Here is a 19,291-nt window from a genome sequence, read left to right on the forward strand (position 1 = left end):
TTTGTGTGGGGGGGGGGGGGGCAAAACTGGATACAGTATTCCAGATGTGGCCTCACCAGTGCTGACTAGAAGGGAAGAATCACTTCACCTGATTTGCTGCCAACACTTATACTAATGCAGCTCGGTATGCTGTTAGCCTTTTTGGCTAGGGACAGACATTACACACTGGTTTAAGTGATCAGAAACTGGTTTAAACCTGTAACAGAACAGATGTTCAGTGCACATAAGGGTTTTAAAATGGCTGAGACTGGTTTTAAGATAAACCTGGTTGAATGTAGTATCAGACTCAATGAATTTGGATCAAACAGGTTTATGCAACGTCTGACCCAGACCCCTTCCTGGTTTAAGTTAAACCAGAGTCCTCCAGCATCCCAGATGCTTTGCAGTCTTGGGCTGGGCTGTCTGCTCCAGAGAACAGGGCTGGCCCTGCCTCTCTGTTCCCTAGCCAGAGCACCAGTGGGGACTGCAGGCACAGCAGGTTCTGCCTGGCTTCCCTCTGTCCCACCCCCCTCTCACTGCTCAAGCAGGGATCCTCCCCTCTCCCACAGCACGGACCTCAGCCCCACAGACCCTAGCTGGCACGTGGTATGTTAGCTAATGTGGAGGTGTGTGCGTGTCTCCAATTTCACTGGCACAAGCAGTGTCCCCTTAAGGCTATTTGGAGCTAATCAACAGGTCAGCTGGTAATGTTCCTCCCTTCCTTCCTTGGAAAAAGCTGTTTAAGAAGAGCCTGAACTAATGAGAGAGGCTTTTGTTTTGTTGATGGGCTGATAAACACTGTGTTATCAGCCCCCTGCTGGCTCCCTTGCCTGTCAGGTGTGCAGACAGTTTGAAAAAGCAGGGAGAGAGAGATTGAAAAGCTCAGTATCATCAACAGATGCATGCGCTATACACCCCTCCTTTGCCTCAGAATGGTAGCCCAGTGCTGGGGTCTGGCAACACTCCCACCCCTTGAGCAGCCAGCAGGGAAAAGTCTGAGCAGGGTTGGCATTTACACACCCCTCTAATCAAAGCGTCCTGCCAGGGCTTGGCCACCCTTCCCCCTCAGCTCAGCACTGTACAGGGAAGGGATGGCTGCTCTAGCACCCCCAGCTTCTAGCCTGAGCCACTGCAGGCATGTGCCGGCATTTCCTCAGTCCAGAGGAAACGTCTGTACAGTTGCATACCAGTTCAACCTAGCCAGGTTAGGCTAACCTGCAAAGATTGAATCAATTCAGGCTCAGGCTTTTTAAATGTCTGTCCCTAGCCATCAACAAGGGCCTGCTGTTGGCTCATATTCAGCTTACAGTCCACTTTATGTATGTATTTAAACTTTTCAGCAAGACTAAACTATAGCTAAAACTAACATTTATTTTAAAACTTTAGCCTTTCAAAAGACCAACTAGGTTATAGCTTAATGAGATGTAAAACTGTAAACTGACCAAACATCAATAATTCCTAATTATTAATGTTGCTGGGTCCGAATTACATAGCCAATTTCCTAAATCCCGCCCCTCACTCAGTTTGTTAGATAATGTATCAACTTATATCTTCAGCTCGTATTTCCTGATATTGTTTGCTTTGTCTGTCATTTTTTATCCCCAAAAGGTACTGTTATTCCAATGTTAAGTAGATACTCAGCAGATTTAGAAGCAATGTTTATTCTTTCAGTTCTGTAATAAGCCTTTCAAGAATAAAAGACTTCCATAAGCAGTTATCCTAACATACCACAGATAGCAGTTTTCCACCTTGTCACTGGACAGAATTCACATTGAAGCTGTCGTCCTGCATACCAGCGTCCATTGAATGAAGTAAGGGCCTCCTGACAGTCTCTCTCTCTTTAAAGATAAAAAAAGCCACAGTTTGCAACATTGAGACACAATCCTTTAAACTTTTAAAGCTACATACCAATTTGGGGCTCTAACAATATGGGGATTAGTCACCTTGATTAAATATGGGGATATGGGGATTAGTCACCTTGATTAAATATGGCCAAAGTGGGTGTGCATCTACAGAAGACCATTACTGTGGAGTTACCTAATTAACTCCACAATAAAACATCACCGTCTATATGACCGGTGCTAAAGGCCAGAGTAAACAAATTAACTCTGCCACAGATAGTACTGCCCAACACAAGTGCTATTCTACAGCAGTTACTTAAGTGCACTGAAATGGACATGTAGACGGCAACCAAGGCTGGCTGGGGTACATGGGCGCTACAGTGCAGGGCTGCCTGCTTGCTAGCCCCACAATGTAACACCCTCATGCCCCAGCCAGCCCCTCCTTACCATGCTGAGCCAGGCAAGAGCAGCTCCAGGCTGGCAGGCTGACTTCCCGGACCCCTTGGCAGCCATGGCTGTGCCTCCCTAGCTCAACATGCTGCAGACCCGGACACTTGTGTAAATGCTGCACCTGAGAGCAACAACTCTGATACAAACTGTGCCAGAGTTTAGCATGTCCCATTAATATTCACATACAGACATGCCCACTGACATTCAAATTTAACTGAAATGAAACTATAAAGATTAAACCTTTTCAAACCCAGTAAAAGGACAAAGTTAAACATGTATTACTGCACTGCTTATGATCTAGAGTTTACTTGTCAAACTTCATAAAATTTCAAGACACTTACGACTGGTACTGAACATACACATTTCCCCTCAAGTGAGGCTCAAAGTTGCAACTGACCTAAAAAAAGAAGATGCAATATTAAAGTTAAGGTCTTCAGACAGCTACAATACTTAAAGCATATTTAGCTGTATTCACCCCTATTCATTATACGTGAATGTAAACATTTGAAAGCCAATTGCTTTCAAATATAGACCTAACAATACTCAATACTTACAATCTGGTTAAATAAAGGCTTGTAAGAGCTCCTGGTTTCTGTTGAACATTTAGACTAGTCTGCTTAGGTAACGTTGCAGTTTCTTTCTTCTCCCAATACAAGGGTAAGCAGCTCCCAGCATGTGTGCCAGGATGTGGCACGCAAAGGCATTTTTCTTGGCACATATGCCTCGGGGTGGACAGTGGGAAGAGGCCAGGGCTGTGCTGCCACAACTAGGATTTGGCCCCTTGTGGCTCCCCTGCCATCCACCCCTTGCACTCCAACATCTTACAAGTCGAGGTTGTGAGTATTTCTGGCATCCTGCCCAAAAACGTTGCTGATCCCTGCCCTAACGTCTAGCTGGTTTTAATTAAGCATATAAACATAGTCATAATTTCTCCATAGTCTGCTACTAAGGTTCTGTTTTAATTTCTGAAATAGCACGGTTGGTAGGCAACACTGCTATGTCACCACATAATTAATCCTCTGACAACATGGTGTTCTGTCTGGCTGGCCTCCAAGAATGCATCATTTCTACTAGAGGCGTTCAATACCAGCTGCACTTTTAAATAGCTAATAGCACTTATTAAAATTCAACACTGGAAGTGCTACTAGGACTACTTGTTCATCATCTGACACCAGTAGCACTCACTGACAACAGAAACGGGAGAATAAATAATGAGAGAAAAACAAAGACAGCAACAAGTAACAGAACAGAAAAGGCTGGCTCTAAATGATTCTTTGTTAGACAAATGGTATGAAATTCCAGAAAATTTTGTTGTGGAAACAACAAAAGCCAACTCACCTGAAGTGTACAAACTCAGGAAGCACAGTCCTTTAAGAAATACTGTCTACTTTGAAGTGATTGCTAAGCACGAATTGCGGATTTTGGAAGAGAATGCTCAGGCTATGTCTACACAGTGAGCCACTTTAAAACCTAACAGCACCAAGACAGCTGTGTCCCACATATGGATGTAGCTTTGCTAGCATAAATTTTTTCCGTTTACACACCACTCCCCCGAATAACAGTAGCTCTGCGGGCAAAACCTGCCTTCTGCGATCAAAGCTGTGTTCACATTTGGGAATTTGCTGTCAGAACTATGCTGCATAGGGAGGAGGGATCTCTTTACAACCCTAACTGACATGGCTACACTGGATAAGCTCTGTAGTGTAAACAAAGCCTTATCTAAGAAGAAATAAAGATACTTTACAACAGGCATGGTTAACCCACCATATAAAAAGCATAAAATTCAAATCGCCATTGCCACTCACCTAAACATTGCAGCTATGAGTAATCAGTATTTTTGTCAACACAAAAGTCTATGTTACTTGTTAAGGTCTCAGAAGAAGAACTCATGGAAGGACAAGGATACAATTCAGTTTCTCCAACGCCACAACTGTTGCTTTAACGGTGAGCACACTCCTCCTTCCAGCAAGCCTCAGCTTCTCTATGTGCCTTCCCACTTCTGCAACAAATGAAGCAGGGGTCCTCCCTACTGGATGGGCTTGCTTCACTAACCAAACCTCATTTATCCCCAAAGCAGGATTAGTCTAGGCAATGAATGAGGTAGGGCTACCATGGTATAAATTATATGTGATCATTTACTTTAGCAATATAAAGCTTAATGAGGGAAGAGAGCTATGTTAAGCAAAAGAACACAAGTGTTGGCCCAAGAACAAGTGGACGTGAACTGGCCATATATCAATTTAAGTAGGAAGCAAGAAGGAAGTTACCAGCTATCTGAGAAGTGTGCTTCTAGAACAGCCTTACACACAGCAATAAGAATAAGAAGCCTGACTGTTTCTCAAAACTGGATCAGCTTATGAAAGTCATGATACAGTTGCTTGTGATAACAGGGGACAGGATTCACTAACCCAGAAGGCCCCTTCCATGTTTAGATAGAAACAATGTATACACAGGTAACAAGCCTGTATTGCACAAACCACTCTAACTCATGTATTTCTTATCTTTCCAATGTCTAACCTGGGGCTGGGGGGGGTTAACGTAGCTTTAACATGTAATATTAGAACATGAGTAACTAGATCTCTACACAGAACTTAACACAAAACACATAAAACAGCCCATTATTACTAGTGTTGAACTCTGACACTCAGGTTGGGAAGCTAGTATTTAAATCTTATTTAGTCAGACCCCTAATTCCTACCTCCCAACATGATACCCTCTCCCAGAAGCCTGGCCATTCAGATGACACTCAACAGAAAAAAAATGTTTCATTGTTATATGAAATTCTTTGAGCTTAGTCCTTGAACTAGTACACAACTGGTAAAAATTTCTAAGACTTCCCATAACAAACTCAGTATACAAGACTGATCAAAAGCTTAGTAAGAAGGGGTCAGTAAGATTGCTGAAGAAGGTAATTTTAGCTACACATGACAAGCCCATTATTTAAGAGAAATTATGGGCACAAGCATTATTTAAAGTACAATCCGCTATGATGGCAATGAAATTAGCTTACAAATGACCCGAGATGTATGTATTTTGAGTTAAAGAAACTGTATAATCTTTTGAATGCACATTAAACTAAGCTACGATGTATTCCACAATGGAAACACACACTAGCAAAAGAGAGATTTATGTTAGAGTGACAATGATCTACACCCCAGGGAATTATGCACAGAAAAATTTAAGATTATGTATAAAAAATTCCAAATTATGCAAAATTACTTTAATTTGTTAAAAAAAACCCAAAACAAAATAAATAATATAACACTATTTGAACTTTCTTTAGAAATATATGCAGGTACCTTATATGGTTGGGGAGTGAGTGGGGGGGTATGGGTGTGTGTGGCATTTGTGGACTGGTGCAGGGTTTGTGGGGGAGATTGCAAAGGGGGAAGGGGGGGGGGGTAGTTTGTAGGTGGGTGAACCCATGAAACACCACCACACATCCCCTCCCCCCATGATGCACAGTCCCTGCCACCGCTGGCTCAGCAGCAGCCAGCAGCAGACCCTCGGGGTGCTCATGGCTGTGACAAGCAGAGCCCCCAGTGGCACACGCCTCTGGATGAGTCCCAGGGCCTGCATGTGCTAGCATGGAGTTGGCCTGGCCCACTGACATACCTTCAAACCAGACCAGGCTGGCTGTGCCAACAAGTGGGACTTATGGCACTGCAGGTGAAAGCCATGTGTCATCGGGCCAGGCAGTGTTCGTGCCTCCATGTGCAGCTTCCCACTGCAGTGCTGGAAGCCCCACGTGGAGGCACGGAGCCAGCTGGCTTGGCCCAATGGCATATAGACTGGGAGCCACGCACCATTCGGTCAGGTGGGCTCTGTGCCAAAACATGGGGCTTCCAGCACTCCAGCAGGAAGCCGCATGTAGAGGCAAGCAGAAGCCCACCCAGCCCGATAAGTGTGCGATTCCGTGCCTCCATGTACAGCTTCCCGCCTGACCCAATGGCACACAGCTCCTGGTCCATGCGCTATGGGCCAGGCCAGCCCTTTACGTGGGGCTTCTAGCACTCTAGCAGGAAGCCACACATGGATGCATGGAGTCACATGCCATCAGGCTGGGCAGGCTCTGTGCTTCTACATGCAGCTTCCTCCTGGAGTCCCGGAAGCCCCATGTGGAGGCATGGGGCCAGCCAACCTGACCTGGCAGCACGTGGCTTATACCCACAAACCCCACAGCCACACACGCACACCCCCATGCCCACCCAAAAACCCCACGGCTCCACTCCCTCCTGCAGGCAGGAGCTCCCCTTCCCACTTACCCAGCCATCCAGTTGTGCAGTTCTGTGCCTCCACATCACGGAAGTGGGAGGCACAGAGCCAACCACAGTTAAATTATGCAAAATTATGCAATTATGTACAGTCATGCTTTTTATGGGCAAAATTGTGTGGGAGGCATAATTACATCATTCCCCACGGTGCATAACTGTATTATTATTGCTTACCTTGAACTGAATAACCTTTCCAACACTCTTAAACTCAGGGAGTACATCTTCATAGAACTCCAAGAACTGCTGGTAGGTTTCCTCCTCACTGTACTCAAGACTTGCATCTGTATCGTAGTCATCTCTTCTACACTGCTCCATCCCAAAGGTAATAAACATACCTCTAATGAGAAGTGTCTGACTAGATGTTGGGTAGTTATGTTTGCGGGAACACCTGCACATTTTTGATTAAAAAAAACACCCAAAATACAATTAATCTTTCAGCAAAAGCTACACCTGCAAAATCGCAAACATTTTTTATTCCTAGATCTAGTAACAGCTCTAAATTACAAGAAAATATTTTTAAATGGGACCCAATCCATACTAGCCCCAAAGCCAGCGCTCAAGACTGGTATGGAGAGGCACCCCATGCAGCTTGTGCCCCATGCACTACATACAGAGCAGGACTGGCACATGTTGCACACGGCACAGGATGCTAGCATGGGGCACACACTGCATACAGTGCTGTGCAAAACTGGCCCTGTACACTGGCTCCGGCATGGCCCAGTCTAGCCCAGCAACCCTCACTGGTTACTATTCTGGAAGGAAAATGTCCAGTTTAAGTCTCTTACAGAATTAGCGCTATGGCTCTTGTAAGGTATGAAGTCCCCATTATCCCTTAGACAGTTAGATACTTTCTAATATTACTTTCTTCCTACTCGAAAGGAAATTCAGCCCCTAGTCTTATGGCTGTGGGAGTGCAAAATTTTACAAATGACTGCACTAAAATCAGACTTCCCTGTTACTGGCTGTAAAAGGAAAAATAGATTGTGTGTGTTGATGTTCATCTTCAAACTGTTCTCAGATGCTGCAACACAGGGCTAAACCAAAACAGCCTAAAATTCAGTAAAACACCCCGGCTAGTTTCTGCACAAGAGAAGGACTTTACTCTGTTTTAAAGCCATGGGTTCAAATGCCCACCTATATTTTACTCAGGTCAAGAACTCTACAAAGTGTACAGTGCTATGTTGGGCAGCATAGCACTGACAAGACGAACTACAATACAACACACTCAAATTGTTACCTCTGCTAAACCAAATAGAAAAACAAATCAGAATATAGAGAAAGCTTATTATAAATAAAGTAGGCCGACCTGTTCAAGGTATAGGCATGTAATTATTACATCTATCACACCAGCAAACCTATCTAGTTTAGTACCTTATCTAAATGTTTTAGAGGAAGGCCCAAACACTGTAATGGATAACAACAGATTAGTCTACTCATCTGAAAATGTCTTCCCAATCCCAAGCAGTTTGTTATTGACTTATACACTACGGCAGGAGAATTTATAAATGATCTACTGTAAAAGCATAAGGAAAATAAATAAGTCTGTCCCAATAAGCTCTAAAAACTCAAGATCTAGACAGTGAATTCTACAGGTTGTTGCCTTTCCATTTATGTGACAACATAAAGCAGAACATCCCACTGGCCTCTTATGTACTATATTCATTTTGTATTTATATGGTGTCTGTCAGAAGAGGTCCAAGAAAATGCAATAAAGTGTGATTCAAGGCACCTAAAGGTTTCAGAGGGAATGGGTAAAAGTTTAGATGAGAACCAGGCAGCTTTATTTTCCTTGTCTCTTAATACAAAAAGAAAACAATTCCCAGGTAGCAGCTTAAATGTTAAAACTGATGTTTGTACAATTCATAATAAACTCAGAACCTGTTATGACAAAAAGCTATGGATTATAAAGGCTTGAAAAACTGTTATTTGAATAGTAAAACCATCATCTACAGTTGAAAGAGTTCAAGTAAGGAGACATGAGTAATAGGGACTCTCTACTTCCAGAATTTAGCCACTGTCAAGCATCGGAAGAAACTCTGCCAGATAAATCATCATCACACGACTGTCCATAATTGAATATGTTGTATATCTCTCTAAAACATCCAATACAGACAAAGGATATTTGATTAAACAGACTTTGTGGTTCTCAATGACTATATAAACAGTAAAAAGATACTTGAAAGTGACAACTAATTGACCAATGATACTACATACTACCTTGCTTTTGTAACCCTTTATTTTGAGTGCAATGTATGCATATTAATTGGGGGAGGGAGGAGGAGAAGGAAGACAGATTCCAATCTGTTTCCTCAGAGCTGCAACAACAGCAACTACATGTAGTCTTATGGAAAAATTATCAGTGCCAGTGCTTCTGCTGAATCAAAGTGAGTTAGATCAAAGTGAGAACAATAATATACTATTAGTAGTTCTAATAAAAACAAATAAAAAATAGCCCAATTTTGAAAATACATTAGTGTCAACATACAGCCCTATACAAAAAAGAATCCAATCCAAAAATAGTAAGAAAATTATTTGATCACGAACCCATAGTTTCATAGTAGCTAGGGTCAGGAGGGACCTGAACAGATCATCTAGCCTGACCCCAAAAGACATCCTGAAGAACCCGATTCCCCAAATGACATGATTCAATCAATATTCAAGCAGTTACCTGTCTCCAAATCTGCAGGCTCCTGTTTTAATATAGAAGGGACAATTAGCTCTATCTTTCTCTGTTCCTATGTTCTCTGGGGGTTCTGGATTATGCCACGTAGCACCATTTTCCAACTGCATAAAAACACCATGAAATACAATTACTTCAACAAAGCAAAAAATAGTAAAAAGCCAAGAATGCCAATTCAGTCCTTAGGTATTTTTAAATGATCACCTTTGACACAGAAAAACAAGCTAGAACCAAGGATCTGAAATGTCACTTTATTAAAATTCAAACGCTTCCAATCTAGCTGAAAAGGGCTCTTCTTGATCACTCATGAAAATGACTTCTGAAACTCTCAAAATTACGCCAATGTGTGCCGAGACTGCCAATGTAATATACCAACTTGCTAGAGTCAAGGATGGTTTAAGCCTTTACAATAATAAGCAATTATAAATACTTGGCCCGTGCATCTGATTTTTATCCTTGAAGAAGCTACAAACACAGACCTTTCTGGAATTTGGATAGATGTGCTGCACTAATGTAGTGAACTGTGAGACCCTTCCAACATGGCGGAATCCTCAAGGAACAGAGCTGGATCAATGTGCAGTAATCCCAGGTTCAAGAAACTAAAACAAGGGCTAATGCCACTTTTGCACGCTCCACTCCCATGCTGCATAGAATGCATTTTTGGCAGGAACAAGACTGGAACCTTAAACATTTTCCTCACAACTGCCATGTAAAATATATAAATAAGTACATGTACATAGATAGGAAAAGTGACATGAGGGGAAAGGTGAAGGTAAGGTAACTAAAGCAACTGTACAAAAAAGGGTATGCCAAATTAAAACTCAGGAATTTCCAAATCCTAGTCTCAGCATTCAGATTTTTGAAATTCAATAAGAAAGTTAGGTGCATTTTTTGACAAGAGCCAAAGCTGGAATTGCACTTAAAAAGAATATCACCTAGGTTGATTAACCAGGCAATTTGGAAAGGCTGAGAAAGCAATACTCCTCACATTACATAAACTAAATATTTCAATAATTTGCCACTGGTGCTTAAGCCATGGTTAGCAATGACTGCCACTTTTTTTTTAGGGGGAAATACTATTGGTGGTTTCATCAGTGGTGGAACTGACCAACCGAGCCCTTTATATTTTTTTAATGTAAAACTTACACACCATGTTTTATATATAAAGAAATGGCTACATATATTTTGTGCTCCACATGATGACAACAGTCAAAGCAGTTTTCCATCCAGATTTTGCCATCATAAATGGAGCCCTCCTGCTAAATGTAATTAAGAATCCAATACTAGCTCTATTAGAGTAACAGCAGTTGACCAAAAATAGCTAGCTATAATGGAGTTTAATATTCAAAACTATTCAACGGTTTATTCAGAGCAAGAACCTTTTGAAGATAACTGCTGGGCTAAATTAAAAATAGGTTAAGTTTTCTTTAAAGCCAGGGAAATGCTGAATGCAGGTATCATGATTTTCTTACTGTTAGGCTAGTTTGAGATCTGTGCTTCTCGACACACACAAGAAGCTCCCGCCCTATTTTGGGATATGTGTTCTCTCCTGATTCAGAGCACATTTATTCAAAAACTTACTATCTGCTAAAAAAATGAAGCAACCTGCCAGGCAGAAAAACTAACAGATTTATGTAGTATATTTAGTCACAAATACATAGTCATAGCTTGTCTTCAGTGACAAAAATAGCAAAATCCTAAAGTCATTCTATATAGAAGTCTCCTATGCGACAAACACTTAGAGCTGCAATGCTATCAAATGGCCAGAAATGTGTTTAATTCTATTTCAGCTAATAGATGCATTGTTTATGGCTAAGAGACACCATTTAACCACGTTAAATTGAGACAGTCACTAGCTTTTTCAGAGCACATGGACAGCTTGTTAAAAGACAAAAAACAGATGGTAACGAAGCCACTTTAGCTCTTTATTGGAAAGTCTCTGAACATACCTGACTTTCAGCTTGATCCAGCATCTTCTGCACAGCTTCCTACAAATGGTGCAAACACAGGACTAGTGAAAACCCTGAAGACAGGTAACTCATCTGGTTTCTTTAGTTAAGAACCTAACTGGCAACATTTAATGATCATACAACTTGGCAGTTTACTTATAAAACTGAACATTTATAGTTGTTTACTTTGTGGTACCTCACACACTTTTGCAGTTAAAGGATACATCTTAGATGACTTCCAAGCAAGAGTTTTCTAATATCTAAACATTAGAGCACTTTAAAAAGCTACATTTGAAACGAGCAATGTTTTCTCTTTTTGCTGTCACTGAACTATGCTACTTTACACACTTAGACTTCCCTGGTACAAGGTTTTACAGGTATAAAGCTGAAATGGAATGGACAAGTGGCCATTCAAGTTTAAACTACATTTTCAATACTAATAAATACTGCAGACATTAAATTCTGGCTTTTCCTAGCTGCTACTCTCACATTTTGGCTTTGCCTAACTTCCTATCTGCTCATATGGATGCTGCCATTCTTACATCCATAGTAGAGCCTACACCATTTGACCAAACACTGTCCACAGGATACCAGCCAGGGCTAACAAGCTAGATAACAGAACATATTGTTAGCTAGTAATTCATTCATGCTACTCAACAAAATAAATTGGCATTCCCCTTAATTTTAAGCACACCACACTATTCCTGCTTTCTGGGTCTCTTCCCTACTCTCTACTAGCTTGGGGAATTCACAGCTTACACGCCTTTTCCATCACTTGCTACCCCTTTACTTCACATTCCATTCTTCCTGTTCTACATTTCAGTCTCTCCCATCTTCACCTTGTAGGTTTTGTGTAACAGCTGTAGTAAAACATCATAGAAACTCTCACTCCAAGGAATGCTTTTGTAGTCAGTCAACACAGCACACAAATCCCACCCTAGCATATTAAGTGCTGACTACTAAACTAAACCATGTCCAACCAACCCTCTTGGTTCCTTCTATTACCTTAATTCTTTCCATTAATTTGCATTAGACTCCTTCCATCTTTCTTGTCCCTTTCCTTCTCTCTCACTTTATTTTTCCAGTTGCCCTTGACCCAGATGATTATATTTGTACCTTGGTATCCCTTCCTCAGTCGAACCAGAAGGAGACTGATCTTGCCTGTCAGTACTACTCCCCTGCTTTTACTGAAGGTATAACAATGTAACTAGCCTCTTCGGCTATTAAACTGAAATGTGAAAATTGCTAGCTCATTTCTGCCTCCCTGCTGGCATTACTTAGAGTAAAAGGAGTATTGGATCATGTTTTCTCTCTGGTAAAGATGGTGAGAATGAAACTGACTAGAATTTATTCAGTTTCCACCTTTTGCTGCTAAAAAAGCTGAAATGAAAGAGAGAGACTCTAAAAAGTTGCGACCACCTTCCCCTCCATGAGAAGGGTCAACCCTAACTTTGTCACTTTGTAGGAAGAAATTCAGGACAGATCTTTGTCTGTAATCTAGCCATATCCTCTAGCATTTTTTATGTAACTGTACAACTAATAGCACTTTTCCACATTGTTTTCTTCCATACCCCAGAATTTATGAAAAAAGATACATCCTGATGAATGAGCCAGGTAAAGAGGAGCTGTAACATCTTTTGATTAAGAACACTGTTAAGGAACAGCAGCAATACAATTCTAGATCAGCACCAGGAACTTCCTTAAAAATAATTATACTAAGCTTGTTCAGATGTCTTATAGGGAACACTTCTAATACTAGGATAAATTGGTCTTTAATATATCACATGGTAAGCACGCATGTGAAAAATAGCACTGACAACAGACCTTCGTATTTGCCTAATGAAAATAATTACATAAGAGATAATTAGCTACACAATTAGCTGTACATTGCTACACAAACTAAAAGACTAATCTTATAGTAAATTAATTATCTTCTCCAGCATCATGGATTCAGATTACACTATTATGAATCCAAGATATATTTTCAGGTCTCAGAAAGAATTTGTTAATTAGAAATAAACAAATGGGGACTGGAAATACTTAGCAGATGCAAAAAGGCTAACTGGATTTTGACATTGGTACACAATTGCAGAATGTTACATGTGGTACTGTGAGAGGATATGCAGTGTGTTTATCCTCCCAATGCAGGAATCACCTCTCTCTCTCTTTTCTCCTGTTGTTTCTGCTCCTTCTCTTCTCTCTCTTTCCTCTGCTGTTCTTCCCATTCTTCTCTGATCTTTCTCTTCATAAAAAAAAGAAAGAGTGCTTATTTTCTTGTTAAAAGATTAAATAAATAAATGCTTTATGAAGTCTTTCAAAAAACATATTGTAAATGAATGAGAAGACCACAGATAAATCCAAAATCATCAACTCTGTTATGAGATGAAACTCTTGCTTTTAGAGTTCAGATATATAAAGGAAATCCAAAGCTTTGGGTATTTTTTTTAAAAATCAATATTAAAAAAAAAAAGAGAGATATTACAAATTAAAAACAATCTACTTCAAGAGCGCTTTGTCTGCTCCAGTACCAAAACAGATATTAACAATTTCCCTTGGCTTTGGACGACACTATGGCACACTTAAAAATGGTCTTCAATTTATATTTCACCTCCTCCTCTTCTTGACGTCTTCTTGCTGCCTCTTCCTTTTCCTTCTTGATCTTAAACTCTTCTTGAGCCTTTTCTTCTCTCAACAACCACTCCTCGTGTAGTTTTTGCCTACCAATAAAATAGGAAGCTAGTTATCAAAATTAATGTCTATAAATGTACACATTTTATCTATCATGCAAAATAGGTTTACTAAACTTGGTTTTACTCCTTTGAAGCAGAATATTAAAAAAAACCACCTCTCAACATATTTCCCCAAACATATAATTCTTCAATGCTGAAGTGCAATCGTCATTCTAGAAAAATACACAATTTGACCAATGTTTATTTTGTTGCCAGATTACAAGTTTCTGGGATACTGCCAATTCCAATATTATTTCTATATTGGATTAAATATAATACGGCCAATTTGCATGTTATCCAATAGCTAGTCATATGTTCTCACAAACACCCAAACTTAATTTATACTTTTCTAGTTCAACGATAATGGTTAAAATATTGCATATAAAGTTACTACTCAGCCTTTAGTGTAATGTAGTATAGTGTAGAATTTACCTTGGGCAAAAATTGTCACTTCTGTCTGCACCCTATCTGGCCACAGAAAGCAGTTTATAGCTGTAACCAAGCACAAGTGCACAACTGCAAACAGCTTAAAAATAGCCAATCAGATGAAAATCTCATTGCATGAGGTATCAGATAGAGATTTCAAAATATAGCGTCTTTTGTAACCCATGTCTGGATAGTTCCCACCCTGTTGCTGTTTTCAGAATGGGAGGGTGGGAAAGGGAGCAGAGGGAGTTCAGTCTGAGGGATTTTCAGCCCTGATGGAATGTGAAGTGGGAGTATTGGAGCCTCCCTGAAGTGGGGAGGGCTCCAATTTACCCACCCCACCCTTCACCACCAGCTGAGAAGCCCCGAGGATGAGCTCCCTCTGTTACCAATAGGATTCTTTCTGCCAGAGACCCCCAAGGATTGACACAGCTCCTCATCCAATCTGGTATGCAGTGAACTTTAACAGTAACCCCTAAGCAGGTTTCCTCCCTGTAATCCGACCTGGCAAGTGGCTCCTTTAGACGGCACAGCAACAACCTTTAGTGGTATCAGCCTCGCCGCCTCTGCTGGGTGTATGGAATGTTTGTTCCTGGCTTTTTAGCTATTTGAGTGAAAAGTCCATGGCTACCCCTGTCTCCCCAGAGTAACAGCACAAACACATGCTTTCCCCTTTGTTTGTCCATCACTTTTGTAACTTTCCCATCCCAAATTGTTTAATCCTCAGGTTCCATGCCTTATCCTTTTAGATCAAGTACTCCAATTCTACTTAGTTTTTGGTTTCATTTCCTTTTGCAGAACCTATTGTACCTGGTTTGCCCACCGTACCAATCAGAGCACTTACTTTTTCCACTGCCTTATAAGACAATTTGTACAATTTTATTGGTTAGTTCTGGGAAGGCCTAGACCAGAGGTCGGCAACCCCCAGCACACGTGCCGAGCATGGTACATGAGGCCATTTTCCTCAGCACGCGCTGCAGCCAGGAAGGCAGCAGCTGTTTGCAGCCTCCTGGCTGCAGCTGGCCCCAGTTCTGGGTAGCTGGTGCCAGCTGGGAGCCAGGTCTGCTCCCAACAGGCAGCTGGGATGCTGCAAGCCCTGCTGGGAGCAGCCCAGGCTCCGTGGCTATCAGCAGCTACCCAGAGCCGGGGCTGGCTACAAACAGCTGCTGCCTCCCCGACCCCGGCCCCAATGGGCGCAGTGCCGGCACCTGCTGCCTTTCCGGAGCCCAGGGCTGGGAGACAGCTAGGACCAGGGCCGAGGCAGGAGGGCAGCAGCTATTTGTAACCTCCTGGCTGCAGCTGGCCCCAGCTCTGGGTAGCTGCAGCCACAGAGCCCAGGCTGATCGCATGGAAGCCCTGCTGCAAGCAGCCCAGGCTCTGTGGCTATCAGCAGCTACCCAGAACCTGGGCCAGCTGCAAATATCTGCTGTCTCTCTGCCCCAGCCCCGGCCCCAGGCTCTGGGGAGGCAGCACATACTGGCAATGCTCCCCGCTGTGCTGCCCTTGCCACTTCTGCAAAGCAGCACTGGAACCAGGCGTGGCAGGACACAGTGGGAGACGCAGAAAGCTGCCTGCTCCCAGCTCTCCACTGCCCTGCCACACTTACCCTGCAGGTGGGGGCAGCAGCGAGGGGGCACAACCCTGCGCTGCTGACCACGCTGCTCCTGTGCACACAGGGGAAGTGTGGCACGGCAGCGGGGAGCTCGAAGCAGGCAGTTTTCTGTGTCCCCTACTGTACCCTGCCATGCCAGGTTCCAATGCTGCTTTGCAGAAGTGGCGAGGACAGCACAGCGGGGAGCAGTACTGGTATGTGCTGCCTCCCTGGAGCCTGGGGCTGGGGCGGAGAGGCAGCAAAGGTTTGCTGCTGGCCCAGGGTCTGGGTAGCTGCTGACAGCCACAGAGCCTGGGCTGGGGGGCAGGGGCCATGAGCAGGGCTGGGGGGCAAGGGGCATAAATAGGGCATCCTGCCATGTATCCCCTGCCCTCATTTTGTTTTTCTGGTATGCTAGCACCCCGGCACCTTCCAAGGTAGGCATTGTAGGGGTTTTCAGCCCTCTGGCCAAAAAACGTTGTCTACCCCTGGCCTAGACTATGGTTAAGAAGTTTAGCATAACTCAGTTTGCCCACTATACCCTCTGCTGCCTTTCCCCCTCCCATTCAGAAAACAGCAAAAACTAGCAGAGAGCCCTGGCCATTGCTATGGGAACCTGGCTGCAGTCTCCCAGCAGCAGCTAGATTCCCCTCCCACCTGGAACTAACAGTGAACTTTTGTTTGGTCTGGGGTAACACTGTAATTCAAAACACTTTGCAAACATTGTTCTGAGTTACAGGTGAGAGCTGCGCTTCTGTCCACACCCTTAAATTCTTCTGAATAGCAAGCTCAAGTGGGTCCAAAGTGAGGCATTCAGGGAAATTTGAGTGTACAGTGCTTAATATGAAAAAAAATAGAATTTGAATTACAAAATGTATACTTTCATCATTATGTAAAATGAGTAACATACAAAATAATGCATCTACTGCAGATACTTAAATTTTAGAATATTCACCTTTCAGCATCAAGCTTTTTTTCCTCTTCTTCTAGTTCTTCCTCATCAGGCACTGTTTCATCTTTTTCTGTGATTTCTGAAAGAAAAGAAATAGGTTCTTGTACACAGAGCTAAAATACAATTTTTTCTCTTTGGTTTTACCATAGTGTAATAAGACGGTAGAAAATAACTTATGTAATATAAACTTTCCAAACTGGAGTTTTTACTAGAGTTTTTCAGTTTCCTTCTATCCGGAGGTACTCATGCATAAATGTAAACAGTGTAGATAAAAAGCTTAAGACTCTTTAATACGAAAAAAAACTAACCTCGAGAAATTTTACTACACGATTCTAAGTGATCTCACACTGTATTTTCTAAGTGCATGACAGAATCATATCTTCTAAAGAAAGTTTCTACTTCAAAAATTCTTACTCTTCTAGAACACTGATTAAACTACACAATAGTCTCCTTCGATGCTGTAACACGTTAGCGTTCCTTCCCATTGTCTTCATAAGAAAATAAAATAGCATACCCGTATAAAATTGCAACAAAAGTAATACGGTTCTTACCGGAATCTCTCAATCTGGCTAGTGCTTGTCTCCTTTTCTTTCTTTTCTCTTTCTTCAGAACAGCTCTATATTGTTTATGGCTGAAGATGGTAGAGTATCATTTGCATTATACCAGGCTATCAAAACATTGTTGTTGTTTAGTTAAAATTTATCTTTCAACGTCAAGTTTCCCCCCCTCCTTCTTCGAATTCTATTTATGCTTATGACAGCAGTGCACACCTAAATCACAACCTAGAGCTATTAAATACTGTTCATAGCAAGAAACATTTTAAAAATTAAATATCAGACTGTAATATTGCAGTCCAAATTGTGTGCATCTAGTAGCAATGAATACTGCTCAGCTAAGGACTCAGGATTTCACTGTCCTTGAGCTGCTTTTGACATTGCAGATCAAAAATTCCTCCAAATATGTGCTCCCTTGACTTTTGACCAATGGTGATGCTAAGCTGACACTGATGACTTTCCTTTTTGGCTTCTACTTCTCTCAACTCCTGAGTTACACCTCTGATAGGACCTTTCTTCCTCTATAGGCTACAACGGTGTTTTTCAACCCGCGATACTCAGACCCTGGGGGCCCGTAGACTACATCTAAGGAGTCCACAAAAGAGGACTCCAATCAGTCAAAAATGTCTGAATACACTTACAACTCAAAGGGGTCCGTACCCCCATTCGAAATTTTTTAGGGGTCTGCAAATGTAACAAGGTCGAAGACCACTGGTCTACAAGGTCCCATGGAGTGGAACCTGAACTGCCCCTAGCTGTGTACAGACATTTGTTTCTACCAGAAAAAATGTTTTCTGGTAGAAACATATGTCTGGACTATACAAACTGGTCATCTGGAATGTACAAACAACTGGCCTGTATAAACGTCTGGACTACTTTTCCTACCAGAAAAATGTTTTCTGGTAGGAAAAATAGTCCAAGACATGGACTGTACAGTTTGGGAAGGGGACAGGCTGTCAAGCAGCAGAGCCAGCTGGGGAGGATTCCAACCCCAAGAAAATACACCAGCACCCTGCCAATCGGCTGACAGGCAGGAGAGGGGCCTGTCATCCCATGGTGGAAACCCTCCAGTGCTTGCCTACAGCACAGCCCCACTCCTCGCACTCCTGTGGGCTGACCCAGCAGAGTGCACGAAGAGGCAGGGACTCTTCACACCACAGCCAGGTTCCTGGAGCCTCAGCCCAGAGCCTAGGGATGCCAACTGTGTTTGAATCTATTCTGGGAGGTTTCATCACATGATATAATGACATTAATGACTGATCTACTGTACTGTACTCAGGAAGGCAAATGCCCATTACTATTACATTTTAAAAACCCACTGGACTACTGTACCAAATGGATTCAACATTTAACATTTATTTTAATGAACGCCCTATCATTTATCTCCCTGGTGACTCTCAGCAGTCTCCTGGAGATTATATCTAATTCTTAGACTCCAGGGTAATCCTGGAGGGTTGGCACCCCTACCAGGGGCACGACAGCTCACCTCACCTCACCCCACGCACCTTTGGCTCTGCTTGGCAGGGGTGTCAAACTAGTGTTCTCCTTTCCGCTAAGCTCTGTAGCCACATCTGCTTTTGTGCTTGCACCCGCCACCACAGCCCCTGCCACACATTACGCACGTTGCACAACTCACAGGGCAGCCGCGCAACATGCGCAGGTGGCCCTATTCACAAAGTGAGGGCCAAGCTCTAAAAGTGTTGGCCCGACTGGAAAAAGTTAATGCTAGAAAAGGGGCAACTGCTCTACAGCTACTTTTCACGTGGTAGCAGCCCTGCCAACGCCCTGCACTGACAGGGACCACCCCGCTGCCCGCTCTCCCATCCCGGACACAGCCCTCCTCCAACCGACGGACAACCGCCAACC

At 42.7% G+C, this 19,291-nt stretch overlaps 1 protein-coding gene across 1 annotated transcript in view; it reads right to left on the bottom strand.

Annotated features, from left to right (window-relative positions):
* The window catches only part of ZRSR2 (zinc finger CCCH-type, RNA binding motif and serine/arginine rich 2), a gene marked incomplete at its 5' end in the record, with an annotated part of 29,399 nt that extends 11,886 nt beyond the window's left edge, over positions 1 to 17,513 (bottom strand). The window contains 9 exons of the mRNA XM_014522597.2: positions 1,708 to 1,817; positions 2,612 to 2,667; positions 6,719 to 6,932; positions 9,213 to 9,328; positions 11,174 to 11,212; positions 13,329 to 13,415; positions 13,782 to 13,890; positions 16,875 to 16,950; positions 17,423 to 17,513. Of these exons, the coding sequence (XP_014378083.1) occupies positions 1,708 to 1,817; positions 2,612 to 2,667; positions 6,719 to 6,932; positions 9,213 to 9,328; positions 11,174 to 11,212; positions 13,329 to 13,415; positions 13,782 to 13,890; positions 16,875 to 16,950; positions 17,423 to 17,513 (898 nt within the window). The remainder of the gene's footprint in view (positions 1 to 1,707; positions 1,818 to 2,611; positions 2,668 to 6,718; positions 6,933 to 9,212; positions 9,329 to 11,173; positions 11,213 to 13,328; positions 13,416 to 13,781; positions 13,891 to 16,874; positions 16,951 to 17,422) is intronic.
* Between the last annotated feature and the right edge of the window lie 1,778 nt (positions 17,514 to 19,291).

This window comes from Alligator sinensis, unplaced genomic scaffold (genome assembly GCF_000455745.1).
Source record: "Alligator sinensis unplaced genomic scaffold, ASM45574v1 scaffold1192_1, whole genome shotgun sequence".
Taxonomy (NCBI): Eukaryota; Metazoa; Chordata; order Crocodylia; family Alligatoridae; genus Alligator; species Alligator sinensis.